We start from the raw sequence: 16,214 nt of genomic DNA on the forward strand, positions 1-16,214 counted from the left end.
ACTTATCTTGCTGGAATTCATGTTCAAACTGCTCTGCATCTAGGTGAGACCCTCCACAGGCTGCAGATCATCATCGATGCACAGCCCGCTCTCATAAAAGTAAATCCCCTAGCTGCTCACGCAGCGGCTCCAGAAGAGTTAACATTCGATAAACTGACCACGCCACCTGAACCTGCTGATGGGCCAGCCGCTGTCGCACGCCGACGGCAGACCTTCCGCAAGAAGCCGGCTAAATGGCAGGGGCACCAAAGCGTGGCGATGAAAACGCAAACAGATACTGCAGTAATTATCCCGATGAAGCACAACCACATCGTCACGTAGGGCCCGCTCTGCGGTGGCTCCACAGCTTTAGTAGTTGTCTCGGCTGCTGGATCCGTCCACGGAAATCCATAGCCACCCTCCTGTACCACACGATGCGCAAGTTCCAATATTAACGCAACATTGGACCGTAGCTAAACAAAACATCCAGGCTACCCAATGCAACGCACTTCAAGATGCTGCAAAACCTAGGCGCTGTGACTGACTCACCGGAAACGCCATCAGGTTGGCGCCGATCAATCCAGAAGGGTTCAAAATTGCTATGTGCTCAAAGAAGGTCGCAGCCGCAAATGGCTCCAGGCGGCTTCTGACACTGTGATACTTGGAAATTTGAATAGCGTTAATGGGCCTGCTCACAACTAGATCTCTTTCGAGGATACGGTACCTCGACAGGAGAAGAAGTACATAGTCTGCCAGCGCAGAATTGAATCTTCTCACCACATCGCTTCTCTGGCTATAAGCCGGTCTTTGCGATGCCTCTATGCGGATCTGCGGTGTTGGCGGAGCAAAAATGACGCGAATCAGTTTCTGCGAAATGCCATACTTCATCTCGTGGCCGCTCGGGGATCCTGTTGTGAGCATGCAGACTCGCGAGTCAAACCCAAACTTTACGTTTGTCATTTTTCGCATGCTATGTCGGCGAACACTTGGAGGTGCCTCCACATGTACAAGTGGAAGAACTGAAAGCAGTAGGTCACCCACAACCGACATAGTATCCCACGGAAGCTCAGAGGTCATCAGGTCTTCATTGGGACAATCTGCTCCCTGAGTAATAGCTTCAAAAGATAGTTCAACGAGCGGCGTTGTAAACAGCTCGCATTTTCCTAGCTCCTCATCCGCCCTCTCGTCCCACAAGCTACCCAAGTCGCCTTCACGACGGCTGTGTACAGACTCTAAGCTCTGGGAGGATTCGTCGGGCTTCCATGACCATGCCGAACACTCCTTCGGCCCTACCGTGTTGCACAAACTCCGGCAGACTGGCCAACTGCTGACGCGGCTGGTTGAAGGCTTTCCTGAAGCATACCGCACGGTGGGACAACAAGCTAGCATCCACTGGCTGCACAATTTGTATCCAGATACTATGATAAATCCCAGACGAGCAAAACGAATACCGTTCAACCGCGACAGAAAACTTTCCCAGCTGTTCCGTGTGACGCTTACCGTTTCGAGCGGTATGCGGTGAAGCGCATGGCGCAAAATGCGACTCGGACTTGTAGGAAACATCATACATATGATCCGCTTTCACGAATGCCATCACCTGGTGCTGCGACTGCGTTGTAATGAACCACGCAAGCAGCGGGTCGTCTACTAGCAACAGAAGCCGCACTTTCGCATCGCGCAATTCGGAAACAGGCTTCGCAAGAAATGCTGCACCTTGGCTTCGCTGCCATTGTCTGAAACCTTCTGGGTCCTTTTGACTATCCCGCATGGGGTGAATTTGCTCGTCCGCTCCCACAAATGCATCCGAATGGCGAGGCAGCAGAGCACCCCAGAACTTGTCGATTAGCTCCGTGATCTCCGCAAAATGGTTAAATGTAACGCTCTTTTTAACAAAACTATCCAGCAATGGACTGTAATAAGCCGAATGCGGCCCAACCCGCACTACACTGGGAGCTGCGGGTGGGTTCTGGGGCTCCACATCATGCTCGTTGTCGCTGTAAGGTCCTCCGCTTTGCAAAAATGACTCTAGCTGTTTCTCTGCATGGGCAAGAGAGTCTGCGAGATCTGAACCCTTCGCGATTGCATTGCGTTTGGTGTGCGTGTTCCCGTTGACTGCCGAGAAGACAACCACTGCAATTTCTGTCTTTGACTTGCGTAGAAATTGCAAAACTGGCTTGAATAGACCCTCCACCAGATCCGTCCGACTGTGAACGTTCAAAGCCTCCTCCTCAGCCGCTGAGAGAGTTCCTAAATTCTTCCTGTTTGCGAGGCTTTTTAGAAGCTCAGCGTCTTCAAACAGCCGCCATGGCACCTCTGCAAAAAATCCGAAGCGTACTGAAACAGTAACAACGTGCTACACCTCTTGAGGCTGTTCTGCGGAGCTACGTCTAGACTTAATACTAGCTCAGCCGGTTCACCCCAACACCACACAGAAGTCAATTTCAAATCCCTATCGCGCAGTACTATTCCGCGTGCGATACAAATCGCACTGTGACTCACAACACCAGGAGCATAAGGTGCGATGCACACCTACAACATGGGTTGCGATGCACGGATGAGGGCTAACGAAGTTGCATGCACGTGCATGAACAGGCTAAGTACGAAGATGCTCAGTTTGGTGCTTTCCTCGCGTCCCCACCTGTAAACCACCCTGATAATGGGTCTGCAACTCTTTCGTCCCTCCACAGCCGGACATCAATGAGACGAATTCCATCTTTCAGCTGGTCGACGACACCCAAGTTCTGCGACTCAACTTTGCCTGCGTACTTAGGCACGTTGACGTCCGTCAAGGTGCTCATGTAAGTGGCTGGTAGAGCCAGTTTGAGGAGTGGGAGATGAGCATGGAGGTCCAACCACTCTGCACTCACCTGCCCATCAATGCCCTCTATGTCCTCAACCACATGATATGAATTATAATGTGGCACGCGCGCATCGCCCTCCTGAAACTCATCCCCTGATTGGAAAGGCTTCACAGTCGATGAAGCAACCACAGATGCAGTTGGCAGCAGGCTCAGCAGAACCGCTACAGGCACAAGGCAAGTCCTTGAGCCTGCAGCCATGCAGCGTCGAGCTAGCAGTCGTGGCATTTCCACTACTTTTGGACTGTTTCCCACTCCCACTAAACAGCACAACTCTGCCGGGGATCTCTATCAGCCAAGAAAGTCAATGTCGAGTTCTCTGCTGACCGCTCCGATTTGCGTCCACTGCCCTGGATCAGCAACGCGCGAACTGTCCTTCCCTGCCGAGATCGCAGTGCTGTTAGATCGCGCTTGCACCAGACAGGTGTCCCAACACTCAGCAGCGGCTCGTAGCTGTCTTCAGGCTGCAGGCATGTTGCAAGTTCCAGCGGCGCTACATACATTCCTGACAATGAGTCATTTGCGATGTGGGGGTCTTGGCTTCAGCGAGACAGTGGATGAGAAAAAAAGGCAGAAAACCGAAAATTTGCAAAACTAGCTCATCCTGCATGAGGCCGGAAATCCGCAAAAAGTGAAAGAGAAAGTCCCGTGCATGTGTCACCCTCGGCTCTGACCACAGCAACAACGACTGCTGGTAAGGAACAGAGACGGACGCAATAATGTCGCTCAATTGCAGTCTTCTACCCCATCACATCATTAATTCACCGCTGGGAATTGTGCAACATTAGACTTCAGATGAATTCGATGCAAAGCCTCGTACTGCTTCCCACGCCACAGAAGAACGCAGGCGCGACTGTTGCGCTCCTTCTGAGTCTTGGTATTAACACAGGCATGCAGAGGGCAAGGAAAGAGAAGCAGCCTTAATACATCATATTAACGCCATTATTTCATTAAATGCAGCCACCACAATCTTCGGCATCCTTAACGAAGCAGCCAATAATGAACGCATCTGTTGCTTCTTAGCTTCGCTTACGTCTTACAGAAACTGAAGCACAAGGGGGCCCGGCAAGCTGTTGCACTAAATCTCGTGACTGCGGGGCCAACTCAATATTTGAAAAGGAGTTGTGCGGTTTGTTGCTTAAAGTGTATGCTGTTCAGCTTTCAGGTGTTTTGTCGCGGTAATGAGGGTGTCTTTGCCCGTCTCGCTTACTGCTGTGCGGCCCTGCTGGGTGCGTCTCCAAACTGACTCCTCAAAACGAAGCCCATGATTATCTCATAATACCTCACCAACACCTGCAAGCCCTGCAGGACTCGTGTTAGTGCGTTGGATGTTAGTATAGTGCACAGGAGCAACGTGTAGGTGTCACTCCCCGTAGTATCAGGTTTCAAGCGGTATCAGAAGTCACGAGATGTTGCTAAGATTTGAATAGTTTTAGAGCCCTGGGAGGTCTACGGCCGCAACAGGCTTAACTTTTGGATATTCGCCCGTTGGCTTCGTACTTGTTGGCTTGCGTGCTCGGTATTATGGGCGTCGCCTCAGCATAGGCTTGTAGCTTCATTCAGCAACGCTTTTCGAAGTACTGCGCACCCTACTTTAACCAACGCACCTGTGTCCAACGCAAATTCGTATGGTAAGGAACATGAAGGGCTACGTAGCCAACCAGTTGCTGCGTAGGCTCGCACAGGCAAAAGTGCAACCTACATGGTGGGTTTAACAAGGCAGTGTGGAGCTTCGACTAACTCTGGTTCCATGCGCATGGAACAATGTTTGGTGGTACTGAGGAACTCCAGCACTTGGGTGCTTTATTGAGCGCCCCTGGTGATACATTCGCCTCTTCTAACTTGTGGGCCGCGGGTTCAATACCATCTGATCCAGCAGATTAGACCAACTGGATGAACTTCTGTCCGGCGAACTTGCATTTTCGGAAAATTAGCGTAAAGTAATGCATGGGAAAGGTGCTCAGAACGCGCTGGGAAAGGCCAAGGCTCACTGCTAGGTCCGAACTGCTTAGTATGCTTTCACAAAAGGCAGACCCTAAGCTGGAGGCAAAAGTAGATTTGCATAAAAGTGAGTTCACGACTGGATGGGCCTGCGTCTTCAAGTCACTGCCATGAGAATCTTATAGAGCCTTCTTTCAGCCCGGGGTGAAAGAATACTTTGCCTTCCTCAATATCTTCGATACTGTCTCCAAAGGGCCCACAGAGAAACTGAAACGATGTTGCCGGCACGAAACTTCCCGTATTTAGCAAATATTCGCGATTTTTGCCTGCTGGAATTGCCGCCATAGTTTGTAGCAGCGACTTACAAGACTCCTACTGGATAGCACGTGGATTCTGTCCACGCCATGTTGGGCAGCTTGGCTATCTACTGCATATGAAGTGAAGCATATCAGGTAGCATGCACGGATAATGGCATTACCTAGACTCTTGCCACGGCAAAAGATGCAATGGTCATGAGGGCGCTTGAGCGAAAGCTAAGCGGGCGAAGTTTCGGTAGTTGGGAAACCCAGTAAATAGCTCGGTGTACGTGTTTTCCACCTCTTCTCTTATTTGGTGGAAGCTCAGCTTGGCCACTACGAGACTGCTTTGTGTTGTGTTACCATGCACGCCGATACTTAAAGATACCATCCCTATTCGGAAAGCCGTAGGCTGGCCCTGGAGCTCATTTCTGGCGAAGACATATTAAGCCTTTGCTGCAGGTCGATGAATCTAATCCAGGCTCTACATGGCTGCAAAATTACCTGTCTGATTTGCATGAATTATTGCACTCGTGCATTTCACTTATGGGCGTAGCTATATCGCAGCCTAGATTCCCGTTATGCGTAATACCTGTTGTTCCAGTCCGTTGTATGCCTATTGTGCAAAAATATGCCATCTGTTCGCAAGCTGACACTTCTAATAGGTCGCATTACTCATCATTCACGTAAATTTTCGGCTTAGCAGACTGAGTGGTCGGAAAGAAACCTTCATACGGTGGCAGATGTGCCAAGGGGGTGGTATCGTTGTATGCCCAAGAACGCCTAACATATGAGAATAGAAACCTTTAATCAAGCAATTGCCGCCATGCTCAAATTATATAGTGAATTCTCGGCTTAGCAGACTGAATGGTCGGAAAGAAACCTTGATAAGGTTGTCACTCAGGTGAATTTTCGGCTTATAAGACTGAGTGATAGGAAAGAAACCTTAATAGGATAGCAGACATGCCAACGCGCTGGTGGCGAGATTCAACAAGCCGGCTGGTAAGCTGCGAGCGGCGGAAACTAAGTGGTGTGACCAAGGCCGGAGGGCAGTTGCTCGATTTAAAGTTTCTATTCTCATATGCTCGGTGTTCCTAGGCATAGCAGGATACCAATTCTGCTGCTGGTGCGTACACTCGTGAACAAAATGCGTCGGCGGCAGTGAGTTGCTGAAAAAAGGACATTGCAATGACGCTGTGTATCTCAGTGGAGCTCTTGGATCCCCATACTGCTCCTCATTATGTAGAGGCGCCAAGCTTTTCTTGCATTTCTCCTGTGTGGATCCTCATCGAAGCGGCTAAGGAGAGGACGGCCTATTTAAGAGCCCATCCGAGCCGCGGCGTGACTGGCGGCGTCTAGGTATCTATAAGACCTTCAATTATTAGCTAGCACCACAATAACATGGGCTAGAGCACTCTACTTGCACAAGACTGAGTAAACCAGTCGGATCCGTCTGTCGTCTCACCCAACCCACGTCGAAGCCGACCCTCCAAGTTTAGTTAAGTTTGAACACATCCTACTTCGTCTCTACACACAAAAACTTATCAACTACTACAGCGTTGTTGTCTGTTGGTCGTGACTTCAACATGTGCCTCTTCACCTACGACTGGACTGTTAACATATTTCGCCGTCAGCCTGGGCGCGGTAAGTGTACGAAGCGTAGTAGTTGCACTAGGCACTAGCTGCATTCCGCAAACCCTTGCCAGAATTAGCCTTGCCATGCCCTGCCGTTTTAAAGTGTACTTCGCCCCATCTTCTACAAGCGAACGCGAGCCAGATACTGCCTTTCGGTTAATAAGACATCCTCTACGGTGAGCGTCAAGTGTGCAGCGTAGCGACGGGAAGCTGAACGGTCAAGACGCTCGTGAATTGTTCAAAAGTCCTTTTTTGGAATATAATTCAATGGAGGTCATGCAGCCGTGTACGTATGCTGCTCATTTGGAGAAGACATGAACACACTCTGCAACCCCACCAGAAAATGTCCAGGGCACTCAGCCCCGTTGAAAATAACAGTCAGAAACAACGTGACAATTAAGTCTCTCTCAATAAATGTAAGCCCGTCCTTTATTTCACTACTTGGTGTTTTTTCTAGAGGCCAGAAAATGCCTGGCTGTGACCCCTCGCACCCGCCCTCCACTCCGCCTCACACCTGTTTCCATCCCGATGGTTTACACAACGGCCTGCTCACGTTCAAAGTCCACTCGTAACCTAGCATTTGTCTTATTGCTTCTGCGGATGTCTAGAGCCTTGACAGAGAGCCTCACGGAGAGGTCCAGCGCGGCGTGAGCTGGAGCCCTCCCTGCTGCGCGATCCGTTTTTTAGCGTCAACTTGTTTTTCTCCGCGACTGCTCAAGAAGCCGCAACCAGAAAGCGACTTGTTGCGTGACTTCAATGGTTCTTGACTCATATCCCGCACCTTTTGTTGCCCGGACGCCTGACTATGCCGCTGCCGCCCACGCCCGCCGGGGCGCTAGCCCAGAGCATCGCTGCGAAGCAGCGGACCAGCAACGTCTTCAGCGACAACGAGCCGCTGCGGCGCCCCAGCGCATGCGGGGCTGACCAGCAGACGAGGCTGTTTGCAAAGAACTTGAGGACCCACACGCCGCGCTCGCCGTCAGTGGGCCGCTCCACTTCTTCTCTTGCCTCGCAGCCTCTTGAACGCTCGCAGCGGAACTACATGAGGGCCACCAGCAGCTCGCGCCGGCGCAGCAGAAATGCGGGCGGCGCAGACCACAGCGTGGCCGCTGAGACCCCCCGCCAGCTCCTTGCGCCCAACAACCCCTCTGCTTCCCGCGTCCGCAGCCAGAGCCCCTACAGAGCTGCTGGCCAGCTGGCTCCAACTGCTTCCCTGCATGCGCTGCCGCGGCTGGCCCCGCTGCGGCAGGGGCCTCCTCTGCCGCGGGGGCGGGGGGCCCCTGCTGCACTGCAAGAGGGGGAAGCAGCAAACCGAGTGGGGGCAGACTTGCGCCGCCAGAACAGCAGCGTGGCGGGGGAGGCGGTGTGTTCGTGGAGCCTTGGGCGAAGCCACACGAGCCTGCTTCCCGTGGCCGCGCCGCAGCAAGAGCAGCAGCAGCAGCAGAGGAAGCAGGGGAGTCTCAGCAGCAGCTGGACTGTTCGAGACCCCCTGACCAGCGCCGGCAACGCGCATGCAGACTTGGTCGAAGCTGATGATGCAACGCTGCAGCTGGATGCCTCTGACCAGCGCGAGCTGTCGCAGATCACGGCCTCCTTCGAGAGGTCTGGCCTCTTCACCTGCATTTCCGAGACCACCAGCGCCCGGGGGCGCGAAGTGGCAGCTAGCTCGAGATTCAACTCTGCTGCTGCTGCTGCTGCTGCTGCTGCGCATAATGCTGCGAACGAAGACTACGGCTTTTCTGTGCGAAAGAATGCGGAAAGCAGCAACGGCGAAGGCCGCTCACTGGCTGAGGGGCTCCTCAGAGGCTCGGCACTTTCGAACATGACAGAGAAAAGTCAACAACAAAGAGGACAGGGAGCACCTGCCTACGCGGCTCAGGCACTAGGCCAGCAGCAGCAACAGCAGGAACTGCAGCAGCAGCAAATGCGTCAGCAGCAGCAGCCACAGCAAGAGCAGCTGCGGTCTTGGCCGCGACCTCCCCAACAGCAGGAAGAAGCCTCGAGCGTGGGAGCCGGTGGCCTCAACATCTGCGGCAGTGGATTTGGGCATGAGCCCCCTGGCAGCGACACGAGACCCTGCGCAGCTTCTTCTTTCTTCGGCGGAGGCTCATTTGCCTCAGTTTGGCTATCACCCTGCGGGGATCTGTGGCGCATTATGGGTAGGGTTGGCTGGTGTTTTCGCTTTGCTGTAGTGCTGATTGTGTGTCTGTGGCGGCTGCTGAACACCTCCTACGACTCCTGGAGTGCCCGCCAGTTCAGACAAGACTTTTCGGATATGTTGGCTGGCAGGGAGCCCCCAGTGAAGGCCCCGTTCTTGGGTTGCCGCGGATCCCTCAACAGAGGCAGCGGCGCAGCTCCGGCCCTCACACCGGAGGGCTTGCTGGAGCGTGTCAGTGCAGGATCCACAACCCAGAGGCAACAAAAACAGCAAAATACGAAACCCTACCTACGCAGGAGCTCCGCTGCTCGCTCGAGCCTGGGCAGTGTACACCCGCGTGATAAAGACACAGCACTCACTGCAGCCCGCGGATACGGCTCAAGTTGCACGGCGACAGAAGGCAGGCCCGTGGGCGGTGTTCTTTCTCTTCTGAAGGCTTTTTCTATTGCACTCAGCGTTGTCGGTTTGTTCTGCTGGCTGCTGCTAACCGCCGCTCCAAAGGAAGAATTCGTAGACTTCGATTTCATGTGACAGGTTTCCTTTTTCGCGGCTTGCTGCCCCCAGTGTCCAGCAAGCAGAGAAAGGTCCTTCTTTTGTCTGGCTTCCTAGTCTCAGCCATCTTGTGTGCTTTGCTATGAGTCAGTGGGCTCATAATGCAACAGGCACACTTGACTGCGGGGACAGCAGCTGCTTCCTTGTGCTGGCGCTCATAGTAGCTCATTGTCACTTCTGCAACTCCGTTGTTTCGGTTTCATCTGCATTTCCAACAGCCTAGCCATCCGAAGGCTCCGTGCTGGTCTGGTAGCCCCGATAGTGAGGGGCTGCCGATAGCCGTGCTGCTTCCCTCACCCAGTATCTACTTTAAGGTTCTGGGGCTGATAGTGAGGGGTTGCCGATAGCCATGTTTTCCCCACACAGTGTCTACTGTGGAACCTGCAACCCCGCCGTAAGCCTAGAGTTTACAGTCTGTAGTATATGTGGGCTGTAAAATAGTGCCACCGGCTGAAGGCCGTAGCATTGTGAAAGACCCTAACAGACTTCCCTCTGGGGATACCCGCATAGTCTCACATTCGTTACTAGGGTAGGACTAACCTGCTAGACGACAGACTGTACCAAGAAGACTTCATGAGCTACTTGGCGGATTATAAACATTTCGGACAATCAGACCTGTGCGTCTGCACCGGGAAGAAAAAGGGCCAACATGAACAACAAGCAGCGGCGCTATGAACGCGCGGCTGCCAGAAGCCAGTTTTACATGTGCCAACTTCTGTCACAGGAAACTAGAGGCTAATTATCTGTTCCTGCCTTTGTGAAAGTTGGGCGATCTGGCTGCTGATCTCAGGGTGTATTGATCATTGTCTACCCTCAGCGAAACCAGAGTTACGAAGAGATATTTGACCACATAAGAGCAAAGGCCGACATGGCAAATATACAAGGAGCTGGTACCTTTTACAAATGCGAATTAGCGGGCCAGAGAGCAGTCCGTCAGTCCATCGTGAGCAGCTGTGGTGCAGCAGGCAGCAGGGGTAATGCCGACGTTGTTACCCGAAGTTGTTACAAATGGTAACACAATGAAGGCGGAGGCCTCATCAGCTACATCAAACCCCTCTTGTCAAACCGACAAAGCGCTGCAGTACTCAAGGTCAATGAGGATCCGAGTAAGGTGCAGTAGAGCCATGGGTGACTAAAAAGAAGAAACAGCTGCCCATCGCAATTTTCGGCACGGCAATAACAGCACAAACTCTATTGTGCGGCCGCATCGTCTCCAGTTAAGTCACGACTACTTTTTGAGGGAGTGGTACGCCTTCTGCGTGATCGTCCAATGCCCGTACTAGCCCAGAGCGGTCGTGAGCCTGAAATGCTGAGAAGATACAAAAGAGAAAGCGCATGCCGCCTTGACATCACAGACAAAGCCAAATAACACCTGCAGCGCCTCTTACGTGCGCCCTTTTATGTTATCGCTCCAGTAAAGATGAAGTACTACCTGTACAGCGTGCTTTCCGGCGAAGGCTACACGAATCAGCCACGAGAGCATGAGAAATTGGAAAGTGGCTATCACAATGGTGTCTCAGGATGGCTGTCCTGAGTGTGGATTTGCAGCTAAGATGGAGGAAGGGGCCTAATGTCTGGTCGTTTGCACTGCCCACCCTCTTCTCTGTAGGGATAAACCAATGAGGGGCCTGTGGGGAGCACAGTAACTGCTGGCTCACGGACGGGGCAAAACTGGATCTGGCATCCGCCTATTTCCTCCTTAGGGCCTGTTGCAAGAGGCGAAGACAGTTACAAAACATGGAAATGCTCGCACATGCACAAGACACGAGAAACATATCGGCTAGAACAGGAGAAGGAGGCAAAATACGGGGAAACGCAATGGGTAACTGTGGGAATTCAGGGCATGGCACTTCAGGTATAAGATAAAAATTTAAATAAACTTGCATTTGCCTCCAGAGCGACGGATCGGCTGATGGCAATGCGGGCAGTCACGCTCGCGGCCCATGCAGCGCTCCAGTAGTGGGCACATCGCTGCAGCAGAGCCACACACAAATCACCAAGCTTCGCAGCTTAAGCTAATCTCCAGCCCTCGATTCATAACTGCCCTCCAAGCTGCGGACGCTATAGTGTAGGTAATTGCTAGATTACAGTGCTAAGAGTGAAGCATACGTTGCTTTTGAGGGACCACCACTGGGGGAGGCCGCTCGCGGCAGCAAGGTGGAACGAGCATTTCTAGCGGGCAGGTCTTCTTGCGTGGAGGCGGAGGAGGAGGGGGCGTTCGCTGCAGCATTACAAGCCAGCAAGTAAAGCCTGAGGCCTTGAGAAGCGCGGGGTAGAGGAATGAATTCGTCTGTAGGCAGTGCTGAGGCTTATATTTTCCCAAATACTGGTGAAACATATAAGTGCGAACACTCAGCACCGCAGCGCTAGCTTGTTGAGCCAAAAGAAATGCATGAGTTTGTGCAGTCCTGAATGAGGACTCACGTCTTGCAGGCAGTAATCGAGCGCGGCATTAGTGGCATCAATCAGCCAGTTGCCAGTTTTCTGGGTATCGGGGATGGGGGGCGGCAGGTAGTCAGGGGGTAACTTCGAGCGGCCGGCCAGGCAGGCATCAAGGAAAGCATTCAGCTGGTCCACACATGCGTTACCTGCAGGCATTTATTCCGCAGCAATTTTGAGTGCGCTGTCTTACTCTATCCAAGTATTATGGCTTTATTCGTACATTGGGCAAGCAAATCACCCAAAAATTGACACAGACGTGATGTCAGTTTCACATAAAAATGCAGTCTATTGTCTTATGCTTTAGTCTTGCATTGCCACTGACCTGTTGTACTTGTGGGTCTTTCCTTGCGGACATACTGTGGATCGGGTTCGTACATCGGGTACCCCTCTACTATGGTGTGGCTTCTGCCAGGAATCGAGCCGCAGAGCCCTGCGCAGTTGAGACTGATAGTGTGAATCCCCTCTGCCACCAAGTTGTCCACAAATTCGCCGAATTCGCGGAAGATGCCGCCGGCGCGGTCACACAAGATCTCCTGGTCAATCGCGTCTCCCACCTCTTCAAACAGAGAGCAGTGCCAGCGCATGCAACGTTCTAGGCATCCCTCTTGAGCGACTGTTCGCACAAAAACAAACATAAAAACAGAGCCATTGGTTCTGCCATTGCAGAAGCTGAGCTGACCAGGTGGCGCTGTATATTTGTCTGCTTTTCGTGGATAATTTAAAGCTAGCAGATCAGGTTAGGCACTAGTTTGCAATTCAAGATTCACAGTGTCGAAACTGAATTCACCTAAGACGCCTCTGGAGGGCTGCATACGAGCGTACGGCATGCCGGCCGCGCTCATGGCACTCCCGTTCGCCCCAGTGCCACATTCTGGACAGAAATGTCCTTTGTATCCGCACTCTTTGCATTCTTGTATCACGGGAGGCTGGGGCGCGCAGCACTGAAGCCTGGGGAGCCTCAGGTCTGTGCAGGGAACGAAGAGCCGGCGGCAATCGTCGGCTGCGCCGCTGAAAGCTGCCAAAATTCGCTGGCAGAAGCGCCGCAAATCCCCCTCCACAGAAGGCAATTGCGGGAGTCTGATCCTAACGAGGGGCCCCTGCAGCCCTGGGCGGCAAGTTCCACCCGGCACGCGCTCGAGCATAGGCAGAGGCACACGCTCGAGTCGAGAAGTGGCGATGGCGCCCGCGAGGTCGACTTTGCTCCAACTCTGCAAAAAACTCTGCTCTTTTGGGTGCTTTCTTTCGAGCAGAGGCGGCGGAAGATCATAAGCATTGAGAGGCAGCGTGGCGCGGCCGACGCCTACCGGCGGCCGATGCGGCGCCTCGTGCATCGCCGGCAGAGTGCTTACGACGGGCTTCATGGGAGTAACGAAGGAGTTTTGCATTTTGCTGTTCATGTCGTCCAGCGAGACTTGGTACTTGGGCGGAGGCTGGGGCTGCTGCTGGCGCAGCTGCTGCGACTTGAACGAGCCCGCTCCAGCATCTCGCGAGTTGTAGAACCGCAAATTTTCGGACTGAGGAGACTGAAGAGGAGACATGCCCGGATAACCTGGTGAGTTCATTTCGTACGGCCGCAAGATTAGACGCGCAGGACGCGACTCGGGAATGGCGCCGGCCGCGTTCAAGGAATGAGTCGCCTCGGGAATCAGTGACCGCACCGTGTTGGGGCTGGAACTGGGCTGCGAAGCGCTCAGCGGCGAGCCATTGCTCGCGCCGTTCCCCTCCATATTACCTGAACAAACCGAAAATGCTCATATGGGGGACATGGGGGAGGCTGGAGGCGCTTGTCGCTGCCAAACTTGCGAACGCGGGAAACTGCTCCGCCTCCGCAGCGGGTTTCTTCGTTGACTGTCAGGCTCACTATTCGTATGCATTTTCTTATTTTAAAAATTGTGCACATAGTCACTGGAGGCTGCGGCAAACGGGCTGAGTCCCAGTGCTCATTCAACGCAAGTTCCCGCCTGCAGCTTTTCCGAAAACTCAGTTTCAGCCGGCACCTCACGGTTCTGTGCTATTGTTGGGGGTGTTTTAAGTCGTATTTGCTCTGAAGTTTTACCTTTGTGGATGAAAATCTCACTGTCAGCTGCGATCCACCGATGGCGCACTCGGCTTGCTGAGCGATGGTTGCCACTGCCGTTGCAGCGGTGCTCTCGGCGTCGCTGATTTGGGCTATGGCAGCTTATTCGGGGCCTGTTGGAGGGTGGAGTGGGAGAGGAATACTTTCGTAATGAAGTGAATATAAAGAAATGACCAGAAATAAAGAAAAGAAATACGAGCCAGACGTTCGCTGCAAACTGCAGGCGGCTGTGGTCCCTGCGGTCGCTGAGGCGGCAGCGGCGCCCACAAAACGATAGCCCTTTCTTTAGGGAAGAACAGTTTTTGAATAATTTAACACCTATTTTGAGCTTTGAAATCAAAAAGGAGGACAGCTGTGTCACTCTTGCGCAGTTTTGGGCCTGCAGGTGGCGGTGGTCCTTTATCGGCACGCTAGCTGCAACCGCGGGACCGATTGTCGTCAGTCCCCGGGCAACAGCGCCCACGCAGATCAGCGCTGGAAGCGAAACAGAGAATTATCTGAAACAATAATTATGATTGAAAAGAAAACAAACGCCTTATCGCCCTAACCTGCCCTTAGTAGCCGCAGGAATGCCAGCAGCCTGACCAGGCAGCACTGCAGTATCGGCGCATCACCACATGCCACTTTTCACGCCTCTCCGAAACTGAGAAAAACGCTAGCTTTTTTCGTTCAAATTTTGACACAAATACTTTGTGAACGCCTCTGAGTCCATAACGTAAATATGGCGGCTTCTGTCCGTGAATTGGTGCGGCTTTCCACTAGGGTTGCAGCAGACGGGAGGTGTTTGTTCCGCCCGAGCCCCGTCTTTGGTTAGCAGCAGCAGGCTGTAAGCTAAAAATCCTGAGTGCTGGGCAAACAGACTAAAATATTTTAGATCTTTCACTGAATGTGGACAAACGTGTCGCCCCCAGCATGCTGTTAATGCCTTAGCCTTCTGCACGAGGCCAGGCGACCTCACGGCTGAAACTTTTGCAGAAGAGCATTCGGGGCTCACAGCTTCCGAATAAGTAGTGTTTATCGCATTCTGCACTTTGCATGCTGGCTCGCGGGCTTTTACACGGCTGACGATGCTTATAAGGCTTTTACTTCGCCAGAGAAACACTTTCTCGGCTGCCGACAGTTCTGCTGTCGCCTCTTCGCTGTTCTCGCGAATGAATAGATCCGTGGCCTAAAAGCTGCAATAAAAAATGCTATGGGCTAAGATGCGTGTATCTCGTTTATACGCTTCAGTTTTAGGCAACCTGAGGCCACTGAGGGGCAGCGCAGCAGAACTGACATTCTGTATGTTCAACTGTTAGTGAAATAAACTCTCCAACTTTTCCACATTTCGAGCACTTGCTCGACTGCAGCGTTCTCAGGCATTTTGGAGGTTACATAGCAAGCCTCTAGAATGTCTTGGAGGCCTTTTGTGGCAAATTTGTCCAAAACAAAGTAAAAACGGCAAAAGCCTTCAGCTGCAAACGCTTCAAGAATGGAAAGAGCTCAGTTCGCTATTCATCACTTTACAATGTGAGTGCTGCAATATTCAAAAAGCACTCCTTCAGCTCAGAGTGAGAAATGAACTGGGAACAAAGCTCATTCAAAGACATAAAAACCGCGCTTTGCGCTATTTTTGTTTCTCATTACACAAGCCAAAATGCAGAAGAGCAACGCGGACAGGATGCTCACTGGACAATACACATCCACGAATGTACGAAAAAACGTATATGTTTATATGTATATATGTATATATATATATATATATATATATATATATATATATATATATATATATATATATATATATATATATATATATTCCACTTGTATACATATGCAAACGCCGCTGCACCACGCAGTATTTCCGCATTAACCATAACGGAGGGGAATGTGCGTGAAAAGCGGTTGTGGTTCTGCCACGGGGGGCCCCTCGCAGAACCCTCGGACTCATATGGAGCTACTTTTCCCGTTGAGTAGCTTATTTGGTGACCTGCAGTTTTATGTTTATTTGTGCACTCCTGCATGCCCAAGGTCCTCCTAGGCTCAGACTGAGTGCGTGGACACTGAAAGCGGTGGTCCTTTCCTTCAGAAGGCCACCACGAAAAGGCGCGGAGAATAAAGAAAGGCATCTTATGGCCTTCAAAAGCATGAAAACGCACACAAAAAGGCTCCAGCGTAAGTGTGGGAAGCAGGACTCGCAGTCTGCCGGCTGGGCGCCACAAGACTCCTTCCCGTTATTGAATTTCGCCGCCTTGAGCTTGGCAACATGACAGCACTAAATCAAAGCGAAGCAGCAG

General features: G+C 52.2%; 3 protein-coding genes across 3 annotated transcripts; 1 reads left to right on the forward strand and 2 right to left on the reverse strand.

The window, feature by feature from the left end:
• Positions 1-116: 116 nt before the first annotated feature.
• Positions 117-3,065, reverse strand: ENH_00025080 (hypothetical protein, conserved; the record flags this gene model as incomplete). Its single annotated transcript, XM_013579774.1, has 4 exons — positions 117-401; positions 529-1,331; positions 1,480-2,292; positions 2,618-3,065. 4 exons carry the CDS (start codon positions 3,063-3,065, stop codon positions 117-119), a joined length of 2,349 nt encoding a protein of 782 aa, XP_013435228.1.
• Positions 3,066-7,514: 4,449 nt separating this feature from the next.
• ENH_00025090 (hypothetical protein, conserved) lies at positions 7,515-9,398 on the forward strand (the record flags this gene model as incomplete). The annotated part of the gene is made up of 1 exon (XM_013579775.1): positions 7,515-9,398. One exon carries the CDS (start codon positions 7,515-7,517, stop codon positions 9,396-9,398), a length of 1,884 nt encoding a protein of 627 aa, XP_013435229.1.
• Positions 9,399-10,329: 931 nt separating this feature from the next.
• ENH_00025100 (hypothetical protein, conserved) lies at positions 10,330-13,588 on the reverse strand (the record flags this gene model as incomplete). The annotated part of the gene is made up of 5 exons (XM_013579776.1): positions 10,330-10,475; positions 11,529-11,640; positions 11,844-12,007; positions 12,184-12,474; positions 12,649-13,588. The coding sequence occupies 5 exons, from the start codon at positions 13,586-13,588 to the stop codon at positions 10,330-10,332; spliced, it is 1,653 nt and encodes a 550-aa protein (XP_013435230.1).
• Between the last annotated feature and the right edge of the window lie 2,626 nt (positions 13,589-16,214).

Source organism: Eimeria necatrix, genomic scaffold, assembly GCF_000499385.1.
Source record: "Eimeria necatrix Houghton genomic scaffold, Enh_scaff192, whole genome shotgun sequence".
NCBI lineage: Eukaryota > Apicomplexa > Conoidasida > Eucoccidiorida > Eimeriidae > Eimeria > Eimeria necatrix.